Below are 24,615 nucleotides of genomic sequence, written 5' to 3' on the forward strand. Positions count from 1 at the left end.
TATCCTGTTGATTAACAAGCTGATCAGAAAGGCCAGGGTGCAGCTGTCTCAACAGCTCTGATTGCTTTTAAATTATTGTCTATTCTCAGCCCTGTCACTCACAGAAGAAATAACTTCCCTAATAAACAGTAGCAAGTTTTCCTGGACCTCAGCCTGGAGAGACGTCAGCCAGCTCAGAGCTCTAAGGTACCGGTCTGTGGAGTCAGCCTGATGCAAGTGCTACAGAAGATCTGTTCTGTTCTGCAGCACAGCCAAAGGCCTGGGTGAGTGGTGTTTGCTGCTCCTTGCTGAGCAAAAGGAGATGAAAATGTGCACAGAGCCTCTGAGAGGAGAGGACTGTGAGTGGAGAGGGCAGAGTCAGTACTTTGCTGGACTGACTTTACTGCAATGACGTGCAGGTGCACAGATACTGCAACAGGAAAAATAAATGACATGGAGAAGGCAGAATAAGGATATAAGGGACACTGGGGGAAACTGCTTTAATTCAGCTCCTGGCAGCTGTCACTGTGGTTCTGAAAATGCTTTGCAGAACATATTGTTAGTGAACCTCCCTCTATGTTGTGGCATCCTGTCAAATTATAAACATGGATGACATCTGCTCTGTGCTGGTTGCTCCAAGTCTGCTGCAGTTATGAAGGGCTGCCATAATAATCTGCTTGGACCAAAAGAAAAAAAAAAAAAGACATTTAAAATTTAAAAAAGGAAGGAAAAAAGGCCCTATAGAGGGTAAGGAACTGAAAAACTTCTCTGGGAGCAAGCAAAGCCACTGACAGACAGGACTTTGGAAGCAGAGAGCAGGGATCTTGAAATGAGAATGCCAAGGTCAAGGAAATTCAATGCGTGGGGATCTGTCTAGCCAAGTGGGCTCAGAGAAAGATTTTCTTATAAGTGTATTTTTTTTTCATGCCACAAGAGGGATCATAAAGCAGCCCATTGTGTTTATGGTAAATTTAAAAAATATAATGCAGACTGCAACTGATGTTGCTATTCATGGGAAAGTTTTTCCTCCCAATAAAACCAAAAGTGACCCCTTCCCCAGCCCTCTACCTCCCCACACTGTTCCCAGCTGGGGAAACACCGTTCAGCACTCAGTAGGTGAGGATGAATTGTCCCCCTGTGATCCTCGTGGCTCTCTGGAGTTTCCTCAGGAATGTTTCAGTCTATCCAGACCTTGCAATCCAGCCTTTGTACTTCAGACATGTGCACTGAGACACAGGCAGGCATAGTGGCCCTGCTGAGGTTAACAGAAATCTAACTTTTCCAAGACCAGAATTCAGCTCTCAGTCGATTCTTGTGCCAACACAAATTGAGGCTAACAATGGGCCATTAAGGCTGGCAAAATGGAGCTTAATATCTTGGTTTCAGAGCTTAGCTGCTTTCTTCCAGGAACATGGCTATTCTGCACTGGCTTAACACAAGGAGGGGCAGAGACATGAAGAGCAAAGCCAAAAGTCCCTCTCTTTGTGAAGGAGTGACCCTCATCCCCTGCACAGGCAGAGGGGAGGAACCCAGAGGAAATCTCACTCAGCTTGCTGCAGCTAAAAGGATAGTTTGAGGGGGAGGGATCAGAGAAGCTTGAATTCTTTCCAAGAACTCCATGGCCTTTTTAGCTACCCTATAGGCATCATGCTTGTAGAGTGGGCAATATGGTGAAAAGTAGGTTATGCTTACCAGGAGATCCCACTGCTTTTCTCAGGACAGTCCCAGGATTTAGGAGGGGGAAGGCATCTGGTAGCAGCTCATCATACCAGGTGGCTGTTGTCCCAGTGATTGGCAGGTTGTTCTCCAGTGCTGGGCTTCGCTCTGCAGCCTCGAGCAGAAGGACCTGGACAGGGGACATGGAAAAGGTAAACAGGGTCAGTGGTATGGTTTCATACATGGTCTCCATTGAAACTCATCCCTGCCAGCAGGAGCTGTGGATAGGGACAAGGATGTGGACAAGGTTTTGGTGTTAAAACTCCACTGGGTCTTTTTTTAAACTGGCAGTAATGAGAGTAGGAAGATGCTTTATGAAGTTGCAGGAAGGTTCCCCTCCTCCTTGGAGAGGGTTTCAGTGCTTGCAGAGAGACTCTGTGCCCCTGCTGAGAAGCGTGAAACCAGACACCAGAGCTGGTGTTCGGGGACAAAGCATTTCACTGCTGGGTTATGTGTTCAGATCTAGAGTCATCAGGTCAGAAATTACTGAGAGCTGGTACAAGGGGAAGGGCTACCCAGGCTATAAATCAAAACACAAGTGCTGACCAAATTAAAGATGATGGAGAAGATGAAGCTTTTAAAGAAGTGAAGTGGTTTAATTTTGGAGTGGATTTCCTCAAAAATCTCTACTTAGAAGTAATAGGATATTACTAAAACTCACAACTGTTTTATACCTTGTAACATACTGCTTTCAAATAAATCCACATCCCAGTGCATGTCCCTGAGCTATTTGGGCTGTTTACAACCTCAGCTCCTTTGCAAAGTGACCCCCTTTTCTCTGCATGACTTGGACCACTGATCACATCAAGGTGTGCTCCCCTGGCCACTGGTGGCCCATATGAAACTTGAAGTTTGTCTTTAACATGGCTGCAAAAAAACTGAACACTCACAAGATGCAGAGGGATGGAGGACCCAGGTGAACTCTGCCCACTGACAAACTCCACTAAAGTGAAGCCCAGGAGAATGTGCATGGCACTTCATAATCAACATTTGTCAGAATTTTCACAAAAATTAGGATTTAAAAAAAGCCACATTCTATTTTAATCTAAATGTTTATGAAACATTCTCAGCCACAAAGCAAGAGTGGCACAAAAACGTGGTTTACAGATTTCTTCTGAAAAAGCCCCTCTTGCCAAGCCCAGCACTCTGCTGCACATGGATTTTATCTCAATTGCTGGACAGAAGCTACACAGAGGCCAAGGGCAGCATCCACCTGAGCCCTGCCTGGGATGCAGCAGCACCCTGACACCCACCCAGCAGCTGGATCAGTGCCTCTGGCAAAGCTGCCTGCCCTGGGAAGCTGCACATGGGGCAGGAGCAGGTCTGAGGTTTCCAGAATGAGAGTTTTGATCCAAGCACTCAGCATCTCCAGCAAAGTCTGCTTTCCAAGAAGAAAGCTATGAGGGAAAACTGTTTGAGGAAGGCAAAACTGTGGTTTGTTACAGCACTATCTTTTCCTCTTTGGAAACCACCTAAGCAATTACTGATTTAGGGAGCAGGGAAATAAAAGAGACTACAGCAGAAACTTTCCACTGAATCCCTACAAGTTTCAGCTTTTGCATGCGGTGTTGCCTTTACATAATGAAGTCACTGCAATTACAAATGAGAGTGACTTGGCTCTGCTTGTTTGTTCTTAACTTGCAATTATTCTAAGGTTTATCACTTATTTATTACAAGGCAGGGTGAAAGCCAGTAGTGCAGCAGTGCCAGAAGTGATGAACTTCCTGCAGAATGCACTGGCCTGACAGGGGTGAAGCAGAAACTAATTAAACTGTAGCTAGGTTAAGTGCAGGGGAACTGAACCTCAGCTGTTGCAAACAAGCAGAATTCTTCTTTTAGCGCAAGGAGCTTTATTCATGGATCCAGAGACTTCTCTCTTAGTAATAAGAAAGCAAAGAGGAACTAAGTCATGATGCTTTTATTCAACAGACTTGTCTGGTGCCAAGCAAGGAAGGAATTGGTTCCGTTTGTCTCGGGCACTTCTGTGCTTCTGCCCAAAGATATGTCAGACTTGCATGGAAACGTTCTATCAGTTCAACAAACACCTGAGCTTTCACCTTACCAAAATTATACTTAATTTCCCTTGACATGGGACTCGAGTGTGCGTTTTCTCAGTCACTTCATACTATTACAGTACCCTCTTACTTCCCAGCAAAACACCTGGATGTTGCCAAGTGGACCTCAGAGACAGAGGCAGAACTAACCCTGGGGGTGGCAAATTAGAGGCTCCAGCCAGGGCAGGGTTAAGATGCTCCTGCTGCATGGAAGGACAGACAAGGGTTGTCTTGGACAGCATCTATTGCAGCCCAGCAGTGTGGAGGGAAGGAGTGACACGAAAGCAAAAGCAGCAATGCTCAGAGAACAGTAAAGCACAAGGGCTTGGGGTGACATGAGCAGCACCAGCACAGCACTGCTGAAGGTTGCATCTGGAGTGGAACAGCTCCAAATCATTTTTATGGGTGATAATAAAAACGTGTTACCACCTAATCAACACAGAACAGTGGCAATGGTATCCTTTTCATTAAAACAACATGTTTTAAATGAGGGCTCTGCTGATAAATGTGTAAAAGGTGGAATGGCATGCACAGCATAACCCAGTATGCTCTTCTATAAATTGACCATATATATTTAGCAGTCATTAAGGCTTGAGCCATAGTAACAAGTTTATTTTCCCAGGGCACAAAATGATAGAGATCAGGAAGTCTCCAGACGTGAAACTGCTGAGAAATTCTAGTTTTTATGATTAGGACTGGAAGAAGTGCCCAAAAGAAATAAAGTAGAAAGAAGAGAGCTCTCACATCCCTGAGATCTGCAGAGCCAAACTGCAGCATGAGGGATTCAGTCACACTGCAAATCTCCAGCTCTACACACTTCTTTCAACAAGGAGTGTCCTTTCACAAGCTAGCACAGCACATAGCACAAAGGGGGTCCTTACACGTTATTGCAATAGCACTGGAGCCATCCATCTATTTTCTGTCACGTTCTGTTTTTCTTAAGGCTGCCATTGCTGTAGTCAAGGGACTGGAGGAGAATTCCCACTTTCATTAAACAAAAAAAGAAAGTTTCAAGCCCTCTGAGTAAACTGCTGGAAAATGATACCACAGAGGCTCACAGCCAGAAAGCAAATTAGCAAAATGTGCAATGTATTATAGGCTCAGTATTAAAGTCTTGGTATTTTCTAGTCAATAAGGTTGAGGTAGAGAGGAGGATGACACCAACTGAAGAACAACATGTGGCTGTGGTGGGAAATCCTCGTGGCAAGTTGTGCCCACTTCTGTTACTACTACACACTTCCAGTGTGAAAGTTTGTAGGAAAAAAATGGAGACCAGAGGCAGAAACCATCTTAATGCCACCACAGACATGTTTTGATGCCATGTTGGTCACCCAACCAACTAGAGCAGGTACAGAGAACCTGCTGAAGGGCAGTGCTTGTGATTTCCAGGCAGATCCCTGCAGAAGACATCAAGGCCTTTCCTGCCCTGGGTGTGCAGAGTTGCACAAAGTGGCCTCAAATCAGCAAAGCACTCAGGCTTCTGTCTTTTCACACACATGGAAGCAAAAAGTCGAATCTGAGCCTAAATGGACACTCTGAACTTGAGCCTCTGGCAACAGAGGTCCCACCAGCATGAGGACCTGTCTCTGGTTTCCAGACCCCACCTCTCAGATGCAGCTGAACTGGGTCAGAAAGTTGGAAAGAGCTGAAATGGGGCAGAGTCTCCTGCCAACACCGCAGCGGGAGACCAGCCCGAGGCAGGAGATGTCACGAGAACATGGAGGGACCATGGGAGGGACGATAGAGTGTGCTGGCCAAAGAACTCTCAGGCCAGCACCAGAGGTTGCTGCCTGTAAAACTCACCCCTGGGCCCGTCGAGTCCCACAGCACCACTGGGATCACCTCTGCACAGGACCTGGCACTAGCTCTTCTCCCATGGCTCTCAGCCTGGTTCTTCACTGCAGGGCTTGCTGACGTGTAAGGCCCTCAGCAGGGACATCAGCGTTAAGTGCCTGAGGCTCAGTCCCAGCTTACTCAACCCACCTCCCCCTTTTCCATCTGCCAGCATAAACTTTCTTAACTTCAGACACATACCACATTTCTTGCATCAGATCAAAAGCCCAGGCCAGGGACAATGGAAATGGGAGGAAGGTTTTCATCTTCTTGAGATGTTCGGTGTCAGAGGACTTTTTTTGGCTTTTAGTGGTTTTCAAGAGACCTATTCTGGTTGTTCCCACACATCAAAAGATTTCACAAACACAACCTCCTCCTCCCATCACCCGTCCGCTGCTCGCATTCCTGATGTCCTGTAAGTAGTAGGTGCTAGAAACAAGGAAAGAACAGCTGGACTTCCAAAGATTTCAAAATTGATACCACAGGGCTCAGCATTCTTTTTCTTTGGATAACAATCCATGGAAATGTAGAGGGAATCATCTGACAGAATCCAGATGGATATTATTAATTAATTAATTAACGGGATATTTGGTCTCTTGAAGCATTGGTGGAATTAACTCCCCTCCATCCCTCTCTAAAGAGGAGGGAAAGAAACTGCATGAATTCAGCTAAAAGTCCCAGTGTAAAATAAGGTTCTCTTGATCTTGTAGAGATGCAAGGTGATTAATAATGGTAATTGCATAACTTGTTGGACATCTCTTTCTTGTAGCAAATTATTTGGCAAAATATAAGTGTTTTTAAATCATTCATCAAGACACAGAACTAACAGGGGAGTTTTACAAAATCTGATGGAGAATGGTATCACTCTTGTAGCAATATGAAACCTGTGAACAAAAGGCTCCAACACAGACCCAACTGCTTGGTTTCAAAAGCCAAAAGACATTCAGTAAGTGTCCACTAAAATCTGATGGACCAGGTGCCCAGAGACAACCGGGGTGACTTCATCCTTATTACATCTCTGAGGCTTTGGCCAAAGGGGACAAGATAATTAGTGCAGGGAGTTTTCATTAAATTGATAAATTATGTGGGAAGCAATAGCTGATGTTACTGCAGTGACCCAATGGAAACCAAAAGGTAAGGGTATCAGAGCAGAGAAGCCACAAAGGCACAGCCTAGTCTGCTCACTTGGATGAAATGCAGGCCATGTTCATCAGACCACTGGGGCTTTGCTTGAGAGAGCAACAGTGAGGGCAGGACCAGAAGTGCTCTGTACTCTGAGACAGTGTGGGAGCTTCTCTGCTATTGCTGCACACTGGGGAGTGACCTCTCCTGCTGGGAGCCCTTGCAGCCTGCTACTACTGACACCCCAAACTGTTAGAGCCAGGGAAGAAACCAGATGTAGAAAGCACCCAGCAGTCCTTCAGTGCTGGGCTAAGAGCTCACTGCAGAGTGAAATATACAAAGGAACTCAGAGTGAAATTAGATTCCCCACCATCACTTGAAAACACCTGATAAAAAGACATCAGAGCTACAAACTTCCACCCTCAAAATCACCTCAGTTTTCTCTGCTAAATTTATTGCTGGTCACCTGAGGAGGATGTAGCAGTGGAGGATGTAGATGTGGAGCCAGGCCAGCCTGAGATGAACTCAGGCTTGACAAAACAACATCTGGTTTTGGCAATGGCTTTGAGAACAGCTCTCTGCTTCCAACCAGGTGAGGAGCCCTCAGCTCTGGCTGAGAGGTTCCCAGCAGCTAGCACAAACAGGCTGAGATGTGCCTGTGCTCCCCTCCTCTGCTGGAACCTCAATGAAAAGCTGTGAGAGTGGCAAACTGGGAAAGGGAAGGGGCTTGGTGTCTTCCTGGCTGCCTTGGTGTAAGCTGGAAAAAAGGACCCAAAGGCATTTTAGTCTTATGATCATCCTTTCCTTATGAAGCTCCACAAGAATTTCTGGTTGAGAATCAAGTGCATTCCCACAGGATCTGAACACTGACAGCCCTTAGGCTCCTCACACACCTCCCTTGCTGAAACCTGCATTTTGTTCACAAAAGTATTACTCTTACAAAATAAAGCTTGTAAACAATGTTCCCAGGTATCAAATGCACCAAAAGCACTTCCTAATGCAGACACGAGGGATTTGCTTGGCAAATTAAGCAGCATGCCATGGGAAGACAGAATTTTTCGAAGTTATGTGATGAAAATATTAAATCTATTTGACTAAAAATGCTGAACTTGTAACTAAAAGACTTTGCGGGAGGGGATGCTGGAGGAGGAGATTTTTAAAGCCTTTTTGTGGTTCTGGCAAATGATTTACAGAATTTGCCAAACACATGGAACAGTCTTTGGGGACAGATTGCTCCTTCAATCCAACAGTGATAAGAAGCAAGATCCAACAATGACTAGACTTGAGAAGGAAAGGATTTTAACTGTCACTCAGGAAGAAGGAAGCATGCCCAAATGAGAGAAAGGCCAGTACCCAAAGGGCCTCACATGTCCTAATCACAGGCATGATTATTGCTGATAAGGAAAAGGCCAATTAGACAGACTCACAGTTCTGATATGAACATTGACACAGGATTCAGTTTGCAATCCCACTTTTGGTTCATGATCCCCCTCTGGTAAAAATCAATTAGGAAGCTGTGTTTGAAAGATACTGTTACATTACCTTACCTAGAGAAACTTAGCATTAAATTAAAAATGTACAGGGACTGATTTAAGTTTGTTATTGCTTCTAGGAACCAGATGGTTCTTACACAGCTACCTGTGAAACAGCCCAAGCACTTCCTGAATTTGATGCGTCGCTGGAGAAGCTGCACAGGATCATCAGGAAGCCTTAGATTAGGTAAGCCACTTTTGTGTTCAAAACTAAGAAAATAATTAACAAGAAGTGGCAATCCACAACATGGAAAATACATGAAAGCCCTTGAAATATCAAGCAAATGCTAATGGTCCCCTCTACAGGACCAGCAGCAACCTCGCAGCCAAGCAAGTGGGGCTTCCCTCCCAGTCTCAGCCTTGCCACAGTACTCTGAAACATTATCTGTTTTCCAAATATTTCTGTACTGCAGCAGGCCATTGTTTTACTGTCTATCAGAGAAAGAAAAGACAAACCCTATAAAACATCCCAGACATCTGCTTGGAGGAAGGGGAAGATACAGAAACATTTCATACCATGATTACATTAAAATTCCAAATAATAGTGCTTTATAATCAAGACCCAGGTTAGTGAAGGTGCTGTGGGGTAATCTGGTCTAAATAAAGGGAATGATTTAATATAAATAGCAATGTATTGATCAAACTCTGTGCAGAGTACAAAGGTTTTCTCTAAAGCCTTTCAGAATTTTCAGTGTGGGGAATCACATTACAGGGCCTGTTTTCATGCAAAAAATATGCATGTCATTTATCAATCACACCATGAATCAATCAGGCCCTGGGTATGTAATGTTATCACCCTGCATTAAAGCTGTAAGTGAAATGCCATGAACTTCTCAAACATGGTGTCAGGAGATAAGACTCTGGGTTGTATCAACTCAGATCAAATCCTGCTCTCAAGCTCCAACCAAAAGCTGGGAATAATACTGCAAATAATACTGCACTGCCTGTAGCTCTGTGGTGAACAAAGAGAGCAGAGGTCTGGATGCAGCTGCCTGCTCTCCCTTGCCACTGCAACTCTCCAGCTTCAGTGGAGCTGGAGCTCAGTCCTGTGACACAGGAGGGCAGCATCAGGCTCAGGAAATCCAGCAAGGAAGGGCTTCACACTCTTCCCACTAAGAAGCTGTGCTAGCAGAAGGAGAAACCTTTCATTTGTAATAAAAGTCAGGTTCATTCCACCAGTGTGGCTCCCCACAGGGTCAGGAGGTGCTGCAGTGATGTCAAGCAACATGTCATGGGAAAGAGGTAAGGTTTAGCATGTTGGGGCTTGGGGAGGGGACAATTTTCTTCATGCCTTCCATACTTTCTTGTCCTTGACCCCAGGCTCAACACCATCCTCCCTGACAGAGTCCTGTGGCCTCTGGATTTCAAGCTCAACACCATCAGTCAAGCTTTCAAGTCTCTGGCACTCAAATGGGTCTGGTACAAAGCAAAGGGAACAGGCCAGCTCCATCCTGGGGAGATGACAGGGTAACTCAAAACAGGGGAGATGAGGATGGAACCTGATTCCATCCCCCCTCACCTCCTTTCCTACAGAAACATCTCCTACAGCCACAAGGACAACCTAGAACAGGAAAGCATAAGACACATGGAGAGTTCGTTAACTGCACAGGTCAGCCACATCTCAGAGTCTCCTCCCCGAGGGCTATATAAGCACCAGTCCCTAATGAGTCATTTTTCATTCCATTTGCTCTGTGTTTATTCTTTCTTCTCACTTTCTGATCCAACTCTCATATTACAAAAATCAGAGGGTTACTTTTATTACCTCATTTGGATGCTGATCTTACAAGTCGGATGAACCAACTTGTCCTTGTAATAAGAAAGATGAGAACATTTCTGGTTATATCCCCATTTTTAGGAGGGGAGCTATTAAAGCCTACAGAAGACAAGTGGGGATAGAAGAAACCATAGTCTTGTAGACACTTCTTCCATAATGGAGTTTAAGTTTCTTTAACTTGTCCTTCGCAACCACTGGAGGCCAAACGTGCATTTCACATTTCCTCTCTACTCATAGGAAGAATGAACTTCCATTTCTGCCTTGGCAGAACAAGATTGCAAAAATAAGGGAGAGAGCAGTCTGCAACACTGGCAAGGGATGTGTCTGCCCATCCCATCAATTCCAGCTTCAGGATGTTGTGGTGGTGAAATGAGACATTGCAAGATGATGGTTTGGGGAGCTGAGAGACAGCATGACATACAAATAATTCAACAAAAGAGGAATCTTTCTCCAAAATTCAGAGCAGAATTCAGACAATACTAAACAAATCCAAGTACCTTCTTAGTGAGTGGTGCTTGCTCTTATTGAATAACAACTGAGGTCATTACATTGCTACATAGATCAATCTGAACTTACATTAACCTCAAAAAAAGGGTGAATCAGCATATTTCTCTTGTGTGCAGCAATAGCCTTTGTGTAATGTTGCTTCACTCTCCATTTAATTACTACAGTCCATTTTTGCATGGCACCCACAGCTTTTCAAACAAAGTAGAAGAAGAAAGATAAATAATGACACTGCTGGGCTGGGCTGTGGAAGACACCCGTGCAGAAAACCAATCTTTAGTACTTCATAATACAAAGAAATAGCTCCACAGAAGTAACCCTTGTGATGAGCTTTGCTCCCAGCTTGGGTCTCTGGGACCATACTCAAGTCAGAAGAAAACTCCTGACAACACCAGCACAAACTGTCCTGTGTCTGCCTTGGATTCAGGACTGCACATGCAGAGGTCAGACACCAGCCCCCCTCTCCTCTCCTCCCAAACACCTCCAGCTCCTCACTGCCAAAGAACACCCATCTGACGGGTCCCACTTCTTGGAAAAACAATCCAGCTCATCTTTGTCCTTTGCAGCACAACAGTTGTTCTCACTTGAACAACTCTGCTCCCCAGAACTTTGTTCCCACCCCTCCTTCATTTTCCTGTAGTGAAATATAACTGTGAAGGTTTGAGGAAGTTCCAGACAGCTTTGCTCACTCCATTTCAGCACAGACAATTCCCAAATTACCACAATGTCGTGCACTGGCCTCAAAAACATCACACATCCACTGCCTCCCTCCACAAGGGTTCTCCCCAAATTCTTCGATGTCATTGATAACCATCAGTTAGTGAATAATAACATCAGCACATGCCTTAAAGGGACCCAAGTGCTACACCTAACAGCCAGGACTGAGCTGTCACAGGAGGGGCCACAGATCAAAGGGGCCACTGACTCAGCTCCTTTGTTACTAGACTGGAGCAATATATTTGAATCCCAGTAGGTAGAAATTAAAACAATTTGCAGGAAAAAAACCCCACAATGTAAAGGTCTCCCCGTAACATTTGTCTCCACTAAAACATGCATGAAAGCCTCTCATCTTTCAGAACAAGGATAAAAAGCAGGCCTGGATAGCATCCGAAGAGCAGGCTAATGAACAACTGCTCTTAGAAAAATCTACATGCTATTACTCTTCTGTTCTGCAGCCTACATTGGTAAGGTTTCTACAAGATATTTTTAGTGAGAGAGACAAGAAACTGACTCCACTTCTTTCCTGAGCCATGGGAACCACTGCTTTACATCCCCACATTATCAGCCAGCTGAAGGCAAGAGATATTTTATACAGCTCCAACTGCCCTCTGTTTCTGGGGCAAAACCTCAGCCAACATGCTCCAGTTGAGAGCAATGAGGTGTTTATTATTTATTAGCAGCTGAATATTTGTGACAGCAGGGAAAAGGGAAAACAGAGATGTAGCAGTGTGGGAGAGGGAAGCCAAGGAGGATTTGTGGGAAGCAGAAGGAGCCAGGCCAGAGGTGAGTGATGCCCACATGCACAGCAGCTCTGCCCTTGTTCCCTGAGGAAAACCACCACCACAGCATGTTCCTCACTGTGGATGGAAGGACAGACACCTGATCTCTCCAGGGCTGAAACTCAACATCTTTTTCTCCAGCAACTCTTGGAAATTTTAGCCAAACAGAAGAAGAAAAACAGGTCCTTACCTTGGCCTCAAGTGTGTTTAGCCTCTCGGTCATGTCTGCTAGTCTTGTGCAGTTCATGCATTCTAGAGAGGAAAAATGAAACTGTGTAAAATTTCTACATAACTTTGGATTGTAATCCATAGCTTTCATTCAGTCTGCAGACTCATTTTGGTCCAAAGCACACCAAAAATGATTCAAGATAAGTTATGGGGGGGAAATAAGTATTCAAACCCATTGCACAGGTAAACAGCCACATGAACTTTACTTAGGGATGCTTAGTGGGGCAGAGTGTGAAACCAGGTTCCCAAAAGGCAGGAGGAAAGATTAGTTCTAAGAATTTTCATGGTGCCAACCAGCAGCCTGATCTGTTGTCGCCAGCAGAGACACTTTTTCTGCCCCTGGTGCAAGCTGGTGTGGCACTTGGTATCACCTCACAGGACACAAGGCTGCACAACAACTGCTTCCATTTTACTCCATCCTGTGTCCTCTCTCCCACACTATGTCCTGATCCAGTAGGGAGGAATGCAATGACTGTACAAAATGCCCATCTTCATGGAATCTGGATCCACCCAGGCTCCCAGGCCCTGTCAGCACTCCCACGACAAATCATCTGTCTCAGTGACAGCAGGAATATCCAAGACAAACCCCAGGGCTGCTGCAGAGCAGAGCTGCAGTATGAAGTGGTTTCCATCTCACTCTGCTGCAGAGTCACAACTGATAGGCAGCAACCACCAAAGGGGTCCTTGACAGGATGCCTGAGCAAGAACAAACGTTAACATAATGGGCTCTGAGTGCAGTTTAAAATGATTGTCTGATACAAAGGACATCACTTATCTAAACAGCAGGCCTGCTACTTGGCCTCTGTTTTCATTTCAGCAATTTTAAAGTGAGTGAAAGAGGATAAAGCCTGGAACAGAGATTTAATCCACAAGGCACTTTCCCAGAGCTTTGCAGCAGTGCTGAGCTGCCCATTCCCAACTCTCAGAGAAGCTTCCCAGACTGGACCACTCACCTATCATGACTTCTGAAGTGCAGCAGTTATTGAAAAAAGGGAAAATGACTTGCAGGATAAAGAATTTCAGAGAATAAACCAGCCCCAATCAGATGATGAATCACTGTCAGCTCATGTCCCACAGAGCAGAAATACATTTCTGGGCTCCTTGAGGGGTCAGAGCCAGTTTTCACTGACTGGCCACAGAACAAATATTTATTCCTGAGTCTGAACAGATCATCCAGGTACAGCTCAGGCTGCATCAGTGCTGGGAAAGCTGAGTAATCTCAGTGCCTACCTCTGGGGCTGAATGGGTGAACATGGGTTTTGGCCTGACTGAACATTGTCCCCCCCTCACAAGCTTCGTCCCCTTTTGTACAAGGACCCCCAAGGAATTTCTCCAATCTTAACACACAGACACTTTATTTCCAGTTTTCTGAAGCACACGGTGTGTACTGATGACTCTGAGCCATGCAAACATTCAGAGCACATGGCTCAAAGGGCAGGAAACTCTGCTGTCCACAGAAGTGATTTATAGTCTAAAAAGCTTGCTTGAGTGCTAACAGCAACCAACCACCCACTGCATAAACCTTCCAAAGGAATTTTCACTGACCCTCTGTGAGGACCTGCACAGCTTCCCAAAGGAGCTTCCATCACAGTACCCAACATTCTGGAGACAAAGCATCTGATGGGTCAGGAACAGTTTGATTGAGGGATTTCCTCACAGGTCAGTACTGACATAAACTTTCTTTCACTCAACAGAAAATAACATTTGTTTACTTTTATTCTCTGCAATAGATCTTGGGCAATATTTTTTGGCTTGAATTGGGCTATGAACATGCAAGTGCCATAAGTGCATTGTCCCACAGGGAAGGAAATGGGTGAGGCTTGTTTGGTCTGGATCTGCTTGTGGTGTGCAAAACAGGGAATTACATTCTGCATGTAGCTGGCTTCATGCATTTGATCTTGCTCATCCCCATAGAAAGATAAGCCTGAATAAATCCAGTGCTCCCAAGAGCCAAAAGATGTACCAGATGTGTTACAGAGCTAATAAAACATGGAGTCCTATTCTCCCTGCTGCTTGCTTGCACATATTCACTCCCATAGGTTTAGAGAGACTGACTTGAACTGTCTGAAAACCATCTCTGTGCATAATTTGAGATGGACTGATCATTTAAGAACTCTTTGGGGAGCTCAGTTCATAAAAAAGAGCTTGTTACCACTCTGCACAGGGATGAATTAAGAAGATGCCCAAGGGAGGATACTCTGATCACCTCTGCTGGACAGGGCACCAGTGCAGCAGCCCCCGCTGCTCTTGCAGTGTCTCAAAGAGGCCTCTCAGGTGCATTTGTAAGGTCAGATTTAAATGAACAACAACAACAAAAGGGCTGAGGAAGCAGCAGTGTCCCTGCATGGTGAGATTTATACTATCATCATCTTCATGTCAGTGATGTCTGCTGAAACATGGAAAACACAGCCTGGGTCAGAAAGAGAACTGCTTAAGTTCAACTTGGATTTGAACGCCGATCTTTCCCTTGGTGAAAATGCCTGGAAACCCAGGCCCACACACCAGCTACTTAGTCTAGACCCAAAAGACATTTAACTTATCCTGAAAGTGGATGTCCTAATGCAAAAGATCTTCTTAAGAGAAGCCATTCTGCCAACAAATCCTTGGGACATTTATTTAGCTGACCAACAGGCAGATGATGCTTTCAAACACAGAGATGCATCCTCACTGCTGCAGCTACAGAAACTACACTCAAAGCTCACTCATAACACACTGGGAACAAGGCTGCTTCAAGGTCTGGAGTTGTAATCTGTCTCTGCAGAAAGCCTGAGAATGGTGGTGACAAATCAAGCTAATAAATATCTTCCCCTGACTACCACGCACTGAAGTATTCTGTATCTAAACCTGTTGGCTGGTGGTTCCAAGACCTGGGACTGTGAAGCTGAATTTTCTGTCTGCTTTATTAAACGGAGTCTGAGAACCTCACATCATTATTTCACATGCAACAAATACAACACTGGGGCAAACACACATACTCTCTGACCTGGAACTCCAGAGCAAACGCTTTCCATATCTGTGGAAATCCATCACTTGTTGCTACAAAGAACCACAGTTTATTTTCCTCATATTCCTAGTTGGCAGATTTGTATTTTTCCAGCTAAACTCTGAGAGAGGGGTTGCAATTTCACTCTATGAAGCCCAACCTCAAAACACATGGTAGGATTTGTTTTAGAAGTGTTCCAGCAGGGAGGATAAATAATTGAGATAATGAACATGAGCCTGTACCAGCACATCATGTGACACCCAGTCTGTCTCCAGAACGTCTCACTGTTAATGTCCCTGCACACCTCTGCCTTCCCACCTTCCTGTTCCCTCTCTGGCATGGGTAAAGCAATACAACTGTAGGGGAAGAGAAACCTGAGGTATCAGAGATGTGGTAGACTCAGCATGCTGGAAAACAACACATCATGCACCCTGTGCCAGCAGTGACTCACTCAGCCCTGATCCAGTGGCTGCTACGTCTGACCAATCTTTGAGCAGTGGAACAGCTCCCCAGGGAAGCAGTTATGGCACCAAACCTGCCTGAGTTCAAGAAGTGTTTGGATGAAGCTCTCAGGCACGTGGTGTGATCCTTGGGGTGCCCTACACAGGGACAGGAGTTGGACTTGATGATCCTGATGGGTCCCTCCCAGCCTGGCAGATTTTATCTCCAATTAAAGGCTGAGCCAGCACCTCCAGGTGCAGAGGCTGTGAGCCTGGGGGTCTGCTCTGGATGCACTGCTACAGAATCCCAGTACAGAAGGACTGACTTTGGGTACCTTGCCAACGTGGCATTCCCACTTTGCATAATTCCACGATTAACCTGATGTACAATTCAGCTGCTCAAAGCTGAAAACCTTCACAAGTCTTCAGGCTCCTCAGTGTAAAGAGGACAAGTGTGCCAACAGCTGGGTACCAACGGGGCTTGAATGATTTCAGCACAATCATCACAGTGGCACTGAGGGGAGGGGAAAAAAATCCAACCAAGCCAACTTTCACCACAAGGCCACAGGTCAGAGTTTTTTTGAAAATAGCAAACAAACCTCTTGGCATCTCTGCTCCATTTCTCAGCTCTGACAGCCCACGCTCACTTGTATACCCAGAGTCTCTGCAGAATATTAAAAGGGCTTTTGGTTTCCCCACAGCCAGATGCTCAGTAGGTATAAATCGCACAGCTCAACTCAAGTGAAGGGATCAAGGCTCTGTCTCTCTTTTTCTTGATAGATTGCTCCAAAATTCATATTTCAGAAGGGAGGCGGAGGAGATGGTTTATAGCACATGAAAGGGGAGAGAATTCTGGACTCCCAAAGCCTTTGTTTAAACAGCTACAGTCTTTGCAGGCAGTTTTTTTGAGACCATATTTTGCCATTACAAGAAACTTCAACCTTGCAATGCAATGAACACAGTCAAGTTCTGAGACGTAAGAATCACATTTGCAGCTCATGCTTCAACCTGCTCAGGGCTCTACATGGTGCACTTTCCTCCTCTCCTTTCATCAGGTTTTAGTGTAGTATTTCTTCTGTGAAGGATCCAAGGTAAGAGGATGAAAAATGACCAAATGTTACAGACACAGAGAAATAAGTGAGTATATTTGATTTCTGTGATAAAACCTGCCTGGCAGCTCTTCCCTTTCCATCTAATAAAGTCCACCACTTCCCTTGCACTTCTCAGAAATGGACATGCACAAAGAGGACAAACTCTGTTATCCCCAGGGCAGGGGGAGCAAACCAGAGCTGCATTGAGGCCATGCCAACAGCCCACGGTTGTAACCCTGGGCAAGCAACAGCAGCTCCATGAAACACAACACAACAGCTTTAACTCTGTGCCAGCACAGTACAATCAGGACTGCTCAGAGCAGGTCTCCATGCTAAGGTTCAGGGTGTCTTACAGATCTGTAACACACATCCTGATTGGTCCAATTTGAGGAACTTTTGTCTTTCAAAGGGAGCAGGAGACCAGGTTTTCTGTTAATAAACACCTTTCTCCAGGACAAGTTCAGAATAGGCTCTGGACAAACCTGGAAGAGCATGACTGAAGTCCACGGAATTAGTCCAGGCAACCCTGTTCTCCTTTGCAATGAGAAAAAGATGAAGCTCAAATCTCCACAAGGGAGAAGGAAGCACAATAAACTTCTAATGTCAACTGGGTGGGCACCTAAGATGCTACACACCAGAGATGTACTTGTGATAGACCACCAGACCCCCTCCAACCACTTGTTGCCACACACATACACACTAAACTAGCCAGAAAAAACCCTCAACAGTGACACTTTCAGACTACAGCAAAGAAGAAATTTCAAGTCAAATTCCATGGTAGAAACATGAACAAAGATCTCCTGTGCCTACCTAGGTGGCCCTCTGTAGGGGACAGCCAGTCTGGACCTGCATCTCCATCCCTCTTTAATTTGTCTGATTTGACCCTTATAGCCTTTTTACATGGATACTGAGTTTCCTTAAGTAGTTTATGTTCTAGCCCTTTGCAAAAGCTTTCACCAATGCTTGTGAAGGATAACAGGCCCAAGCCATAAATCACAGCCAACCTGGGATCTGCTTTTTCAACACATTTCCTCTAATGAGAGTCAGATGTTAGCTAGATAGACTTTATTAATTGTCCTTGTTTAGAATCACTCATGTCTGTAGAGGGGTTTGAGCACGTGAAAGGCAAAGGACTGACAGCAACCATGGAGAGGGGGAACACTTGTGTCACCCAGTAGCCTCTGGCTGGAAGAGCAAACAGGAATCAAAGGTCTGGAGAGCTGCAGGAGGGAAGGGCTCCTACCAGCCATGGCTCAGGAGCCAGGGAGCAGAAGCAAGAACTGTTCCTCTGTCAGGGGAAGCTCTCTGGGTTTGGCTTAGTGTGGGAGCAGTAGGACACAGCTGCAAGAGTCTCAGTTCACTACCTGGATATTGGCAAAGAATGGTGAGAGGAAGAGCCCCAGAGATGGCCCCAGGACCTGTCACAGCAGCAGTGCTGGCACAGACAGCCCAAGGCACCTGACTGAAAAAAGAAAAATTCATCAGCCCCTCCTCTTCCCAATAGGTGAAAGCCACTTTCCTGCTGAAGGGCAAACACTCCATGCTCCAACCTAAGCAGGGACAGGCTGGGTGGGCACACAGCACCCCCAAATCCCTTGTGGTGCTTCAGCAGGACAGAGATAGCTGAGCAAGGCTGGGGTTCACCCACCAGCAAAGGTGGAAGGAAGGAGGGAGGGGAGAGAGAAGAGCATCTTTATGTCTGCCCCTTTCTGGGGCTAATAACTATCAACAAGCACAGGTTACCTGCTCTCAGTGCAGTCCCACAAATCCCAAATTCAAAACCATCACTGCCAAAGCCCTACAGTGTTTCTGCTCAGCACGACCATTACCATGAGTGAAACAGCTCACAGAAAGGTAACTGGAGGCTCAGAGAAATTTCAAGGTGGTTTCATTGACCACAGTTTGTTTGCTCTCACAGTTTTCACATCAGGATTTTACAGGATGGAAAGTTTTATTTTCACCTGTGTATTGTGAGTTATTAGGCTGCCTATCAGTATGAGAAAGAACAGCTATAGAATACTTTTCCCTTTTACCATCAGTGTTACAGATAATTTACTATCTCTGCTAGGAGACCCCAATCACTGCCAAAATGTCTCCATTTATAATCTCTTTCTCTCATATCTCTATTATAATAACCCTGAACTTTACTGGCCATCTTTAAAAAGCAGCTTAAATTTCCTTTCTTATAAGAGTTGCTATCTGATCTTTTTCTGCTTGTAAAATATTCATATTTCATTTTCATGTCTACTTTCTTCTACCTTCTTAAACAGGAAAAGGCTTCATTCCCTGAGTAAGCAATAAATATTTTTTCATTATCAAGATACTCTGTGATTTCAAAGGGCGTAAAAAGAAAAACACAAACCCTGAGCAAAACTGAGTGAAAAGAAATTTACCACGAAATGCACTTTTGGAGTAACAACTACTAATAGAGAAACCACATAAAATTTGGTACATAATTTCATGTGGAAAAAAATGGATGGAATTTTTAATATTTTCTCTAGATTTAAAAAAAAAATAATCATAGTTTCTTAATGACATGTTTCAGTCTTCAGTTTTGAAATAGAATTTATTTCAAAACTCGCCTAAATTAAAACTGAAATGACTTAATGAAATAGTCTTAAGTGAAACTCAATGGTTCACTTTGGGTCAAATGAAATAGTTTGGCTTGACCCCAAACCCATTTTTAAGTCATTAGGTTATATCAAAAACCTAAAAATTTCCATTCAGTGCCTCCCAAATAATTTTTCTTTCCAATTTTTTGGTTTGGCATATGGAAGCAAAAAAATCTCCGTTATTCACCCAGGTCTATTCTTAAACAGCTCGCATCACTCATATTGTTTTACTTAAAATTTCACACATGCACACTCCCACACCACTAACTAATTCTGTACATAATTGCTCTCAGCCTGGGGATTTGGGCTCTTTCATAGCACCAGAGAACTATTTTGCTGGTGAGGCATGTGCTCTGTTAGCATGTGGAATTAGATCATGATCATTTATCCACAAGCAAGCCTGAGCTGTAAGATCCATGTTCCATCCAACCTTCATCTGTCAGAGTAAAGTTTTGCAGGGAAAGTTTGAATTTGAATGCAATGTGTTTTGTTAGAATGTATCATCTATTATTTTTAGAAACACCAAGGGCATTTTACTAATATTGCCTGGTTTAATTGCCTGAAAACTGAAATGACCCTGAGAACAAAAATTCTGTCTATGCAGCATGTTTAAGTCTTGCTGTCCACAGAGCTGCTGAACGTGATGCTTCCAAGAGATGCTGGTGGCCTTGTGGATGCTCAGTGCTGCTGATATTGTACTAAATAACTTCCCAGGAGCCCTTGACTCTTCACTGCATGGCTGTGAAGAACACCAAAGCAAATAAACAGCCAGAAAAGGAAGACAGGCAGGTAGTATGAACACTGGGTATATATATAAACCTCTCACAGCATGCTAGGGCAATGTACAAGCTTGAGGGAGAGTCCCCACATCAAGAGGAGGGAGCCCACATGCAATCCTGACAAGGAAGCCAAGGGCACAAAGCCTCCAGGGGCTCTGTACTGGGGGAAAACATTCTCTTCCTGGAGCTGGTCCAGTCCCCAGTACACCAAAATCCAGCATCTGATTCCCACCACCACGGAGCCAGACTCGTTCCTCTTTCACTCCCTGATCCATGATATGCAGTGATACTTACTGGGACCTGGTAACTCTTCTGACCCCAGTCCAAACTTGCGTGGGATCCCCCCTATTTTTGAAAGTTCATCTCAATTTGAGTTGGTTTCCCATCCTTTAGAGAAGAGATTGCTTTTCTCTGCTGGGAGAAGCTATAGAGGGAAAATGCAATCAAAATCTGGTGTAATGTGACATGGAGTAAGGAAGCAGCCGGGACAAAAGGAAATACTCAAATCAAGGCTCACCATAAAGCCTGGAGGGACTCACATGTGTAATATTGGTTTTGCACCTGTGTATCACAGTCAGAAGATCTCACACTCTGGAGCCAAACAACGTGTGCTTAACTGGAGTTATGTCTTTCAGAAAGACACTAGAGCCAGACAGCCCAAGTTTCTTTAGTGAACTGCATCCAAAGTTAACCACTGTGTAAAAATCCTCAGCTTGCTTCCAGTTTGGATTCCTGACATTAAATTCTGTGCCTGCTTCGAGTTTTATTACACTACAGTCTGCAAGGACTAAAGACACCTTCTAGGGTTAGACATCTCTCTCCACAAAGTCTGTGTAACCCATAAATACGTTACCTCAAGGATATTCAGTCAAGCACTAGTGGTTCCTCACCCAGAACTTTTAGCACCAGCCAAGACAAAAGTCAGCTGAAAGGCCAATAAAGAAAACAATCATTTAAGCAACTGGAAAGGATGGTTTGATTTCCCAGGTTAACATCTTAGGTTCAACCCATGTATTTTTGTCCCTTTCTCTCACACAGGCTCTGCACCCACCACCTTGTTCATCACATCATCACCCTGCACCAGGCTGATAGTGGTGGTCACTCAGCATGGGAGAGCTGCAGTGAAATGGTCCAAGGCTTGAAGACATTCTCTTGAGGATCATTACTCTGCCTGATTCTGGTAATTATTCTTTATTGGCTTTCATTTAAATTCCTCTGAGCCTTCCAATGGTCCTGACAGATCTGAGCAGCAGAAAGAAGAATCCCTTCCACATTTCTCTGCAGCTGCAGTTTTGGTTTTGAGACATAAAAGGACACCAGAGAGTCAGAAGACCCAGCACATCCCTTACAGCATCTGTCTGGTCCCTATAATGTGAATAACAAGGTAACACTTGCATCAGGTTAGTGGCTAGCACATGCCTCTGCAAAGCACTTTTTCTTTGCTCTTTTTTTGTTATTTATTAACTTCTAGGCAAAGAAAAATTAATAAAAGAACTAACAGTTGGGGTTAGTCAGGCATGTTTCATTTTTGGTTTCAGATTTTTAACTCTTCAAAATAGCTACACCAGGCAACATCTCTAACTTGCTTTAGAATGAAAAATCAGAGGATATCCAGAAACAAAATACTTTCCAGAATTCCCACATCCTTCTATGTAAACCCAAAACACACCAAATGCTTTCAGATCTGGGGATCCATTTACCTTTGGGTGGGACCAAGCCCTTACCCACAGTTTGCCTTTTTGTGCTTTCTCTGATTTGTTATCTACACAGCAATGAGCACCCCAGTACAGGTGTCTCCTAGGAGACACCATGCTGTTGGTGACCTTCATTTTGAGGTTCTAGATGCCTCCACCTTGAAATCCTCCTAAAAAATGCCTTAAATGGCAAGTTTTGGACCCACAACTGAAGGCTCAGCATCCATGGAGATTTTTCCTGGAACATGGCAAGCATTGGGTAAGCCTGGGTGTCAGCCAATCTTTTGTCCCATGCCTGTCACCCCATGCACTCAGCCCCAATATTATGTTACTGCTACAGCTGTGGAGGATTTGACCATGAATTTGACCCTCCCTCTAAGCACTGCTGTGGAACAGGGAAAACATCGAGTCCAAACTGGACAAATGCAGAATGGTGCAACTTCTCTGCAATAAACCAAGATGGAACTGGAGATCTCCAGAGACACCTTCATGCCCCCCACCCCCACACTTCTGTCTGTGACAGCTCAGCATCAATAATTGGAGCACCAGGTAAAAATACACTGGCAGACAAGCTCAGACCAGTGCTTGAAAATGAAACCACTAGAGGACAGCTTCAGAGGCTCCCTGTAGCATCATCACTGGTGCCACACAATGCTTTCAAACAAGCACAGGGACAGATTGCAACAGGAAGGAATGACCATAATTCCCCTGTAGAAAAAGGAGCTCCAAGGTTTCAAACACCCTGGGAGTCAGGAAACTTGAGGGCACTTAAAGAAATCAAACCTCCTAGCAGTTTAAGTTCAACCTTCTTCACACAATGTGTTTGGAAGATAATCTCAAGCACTTCACCAAAGTTAATTGCCCCAACCCAAACCCTCACAGCCCACAAATCCTTTAAACTTTGAGAAGAGACTTAACTCTGAACAGCTGCCAGGCACTCATTTGCTTGCAGCCCCAGGAACAGCTTTCTTATCAAGAAACAGGGATTCCTCTATACACAACACCCTGTGCTGGTGAGGGAAATGTCTCAGTCAAATGCCTCTGTGCTTGGAGATTAGGAAATGCCCAAAAGGTTGCAGACAGCAAAAAAAGTGCTAAGTGCAGCTACAGGCCAAGCAAGATGCACATTCAAAATAAACAATGGAGCAGTCCCCTTCCAGAAGTGTGAGGACAGCCAGCGTGGGGGATGCTATAAAACCCTCAACATTTGCTATAAACTGCTGTGCTTCCAGACTCAAGATGCTACAGATTTCCTCAATAGGAAATAACTGGGCTATCTCCAAAAGCTGTTGGTAAATGAGAACTTTAATGGTGACAATTGCATCAGTACAAAAGCAATCTGCTATTTTAGCCCAATTAGTGCCATGCTAAATCATCAGCCCAGGCCTTGCCTTTTGCAGTTGAAAGAGACACATCTGTGAGGCTCTTGTGTTGCACGTGTTTTATATTACACCCCAGCACAAGATGTATAAGTTAAAGTTATTCTACACTTGCACAGCACCTCATCTGGAAATCTGAAAGCTGTTTATGAATGGTGGGCATCTGTGACATTTTACAGATGGAAATCGAGGCACGGAGGGATTCAGTAATGAGCCCCAGGCTTGCCCAATGAGTCAGCTGCAGAGCAGAGCCCTTTATTTGCTGTGCAGTGTCCTAACACACAGGAAAAGTCCTTCCTCCAAAAAAAAAAAAAAAAAAGCATGCCCAAAAAACCCATGTCTGTGCTTAGACCAAGACTGCTGAATAACAGTCAGTGTGAAGGAATATCCTAAAGCACAGCCTCCCCTGCTGTTGTCATTCAAACACAGGCCAGAAGAAGGGTTAACAGGCCTGGAAGTTCATCTGCTTTTTCCACATCAGTTGATCTAATAAAAAAGATTGATTTTCCCTGCAAATCTGGCCTCGCTTTAGCAAATCATTTGATTTGACACAAAGGACTATATTCAGATAGTTTAAATTCCACTTTTTAGTCCCTGAAACTAAAATTTCTGATGGAATGAATACTTAGAAACAGCCATTAGGAAACACCAGGCAGTGGAACCCACCTTGGGTATGGTTGAACATGTGTGAGTGCAGCCAGAAGAATCAGCAAATCTCTCTATACTGCAGAGCTTATGAGCCTACAAGGAACAGTGTTACAGAAAACAGCCTGTTCTCTACCTTTTAGAAATACAGCAGCAACTCACACTACTGAAACACTTTCAGTATGGAAGCAAACCATTGTATAATCTTCCCACCTTTTTCAAGACAGTGGGGCCAGATGCCAGAAGCAACACTCCCAAGGTACAGGGATCCATACCACCAAGGGGTTGAAAAACCCCAGGGCACAATTCAAGCAATCCAGGTACTTGCATTAAAAAATTTTCAGCTTCTTTAACTTGAAAAGACAGAAAATCATCTGCAGCCAGATGGCTATTACAACTTAGAACAGACCTAATTGTAGCTCTTCACTATTCCCTCTTGGTCCTGGCTGTATCAAAGTTATTGAATGCTGCAGTTGGAAGGAGCTCCTACCCTCAGTCTACTTGTTCTCTGCTTGTCTGCCATGATTCCTTAAAGAAGAGCAAATTCTTATGTCCTGTGGTGTCACATACACCCTACATTGCTCAAACATTGTTATTGAGTCCCCAGGGAAGCTGTGGAGTCCCTCCTGCATGTTTCATTGTTCATCTTCCTCCCCAAGACCTCAGAGAACCAGTCCCAACTACACCAGTCCCAACACATCTCTGCTTTGCTACCTGGCCTCGTATTTCCTAAGAGCTTATCCCACAAAAT

General features: G+C 44.6%; 1 protein-coding gene across 9 annotated transcripts in view; it reads right to left on the bottom strand.

Moving 5' to 3' along the window:
* The window catches only part of COL26A1 (collagen type XXVI alpha 1 chain), a 153,640-nt gene that overhangs the window by 23,991 nt on the left and 105,034 nt on the right, over window positions 1-24,615 (bottom strand). For all 9 annotated transcript variants that reach the window (XM_030462635.1, XM_030462634.1, XM_030462633.1 and 6 more), the window contains 2 exons: window positions 12,204-12,265; window positions 1,672-1,825 (listed from right to left, as the gene is read on the bottom strand). In XM_030462635.1, coding sequence (XP_030318495.1) covers window positions 1,672-1,825; window positions 12,204-12,265 — 216 coding nt within the window. The remainder of the gene's footprint in view (window positions 1-1,671; window positions 1,826-12,203; window positions 12,266-24,615) is intronic.

This window comes from Calypte anna, chromosome 19 (assembly GCF_003957555.1).
Source record: "Calypte anna isolate BGI_N300 chromosome 19, bCalAnn1_v1.p, whole genome shotgun sequence".
Classification (NCBI taxonomy): domain Eukaryota; kingdom Metazoa; phylum Chordata; class Aves; order Apodiformes; family Trochilidae; genus Calypte; species Calypte anna.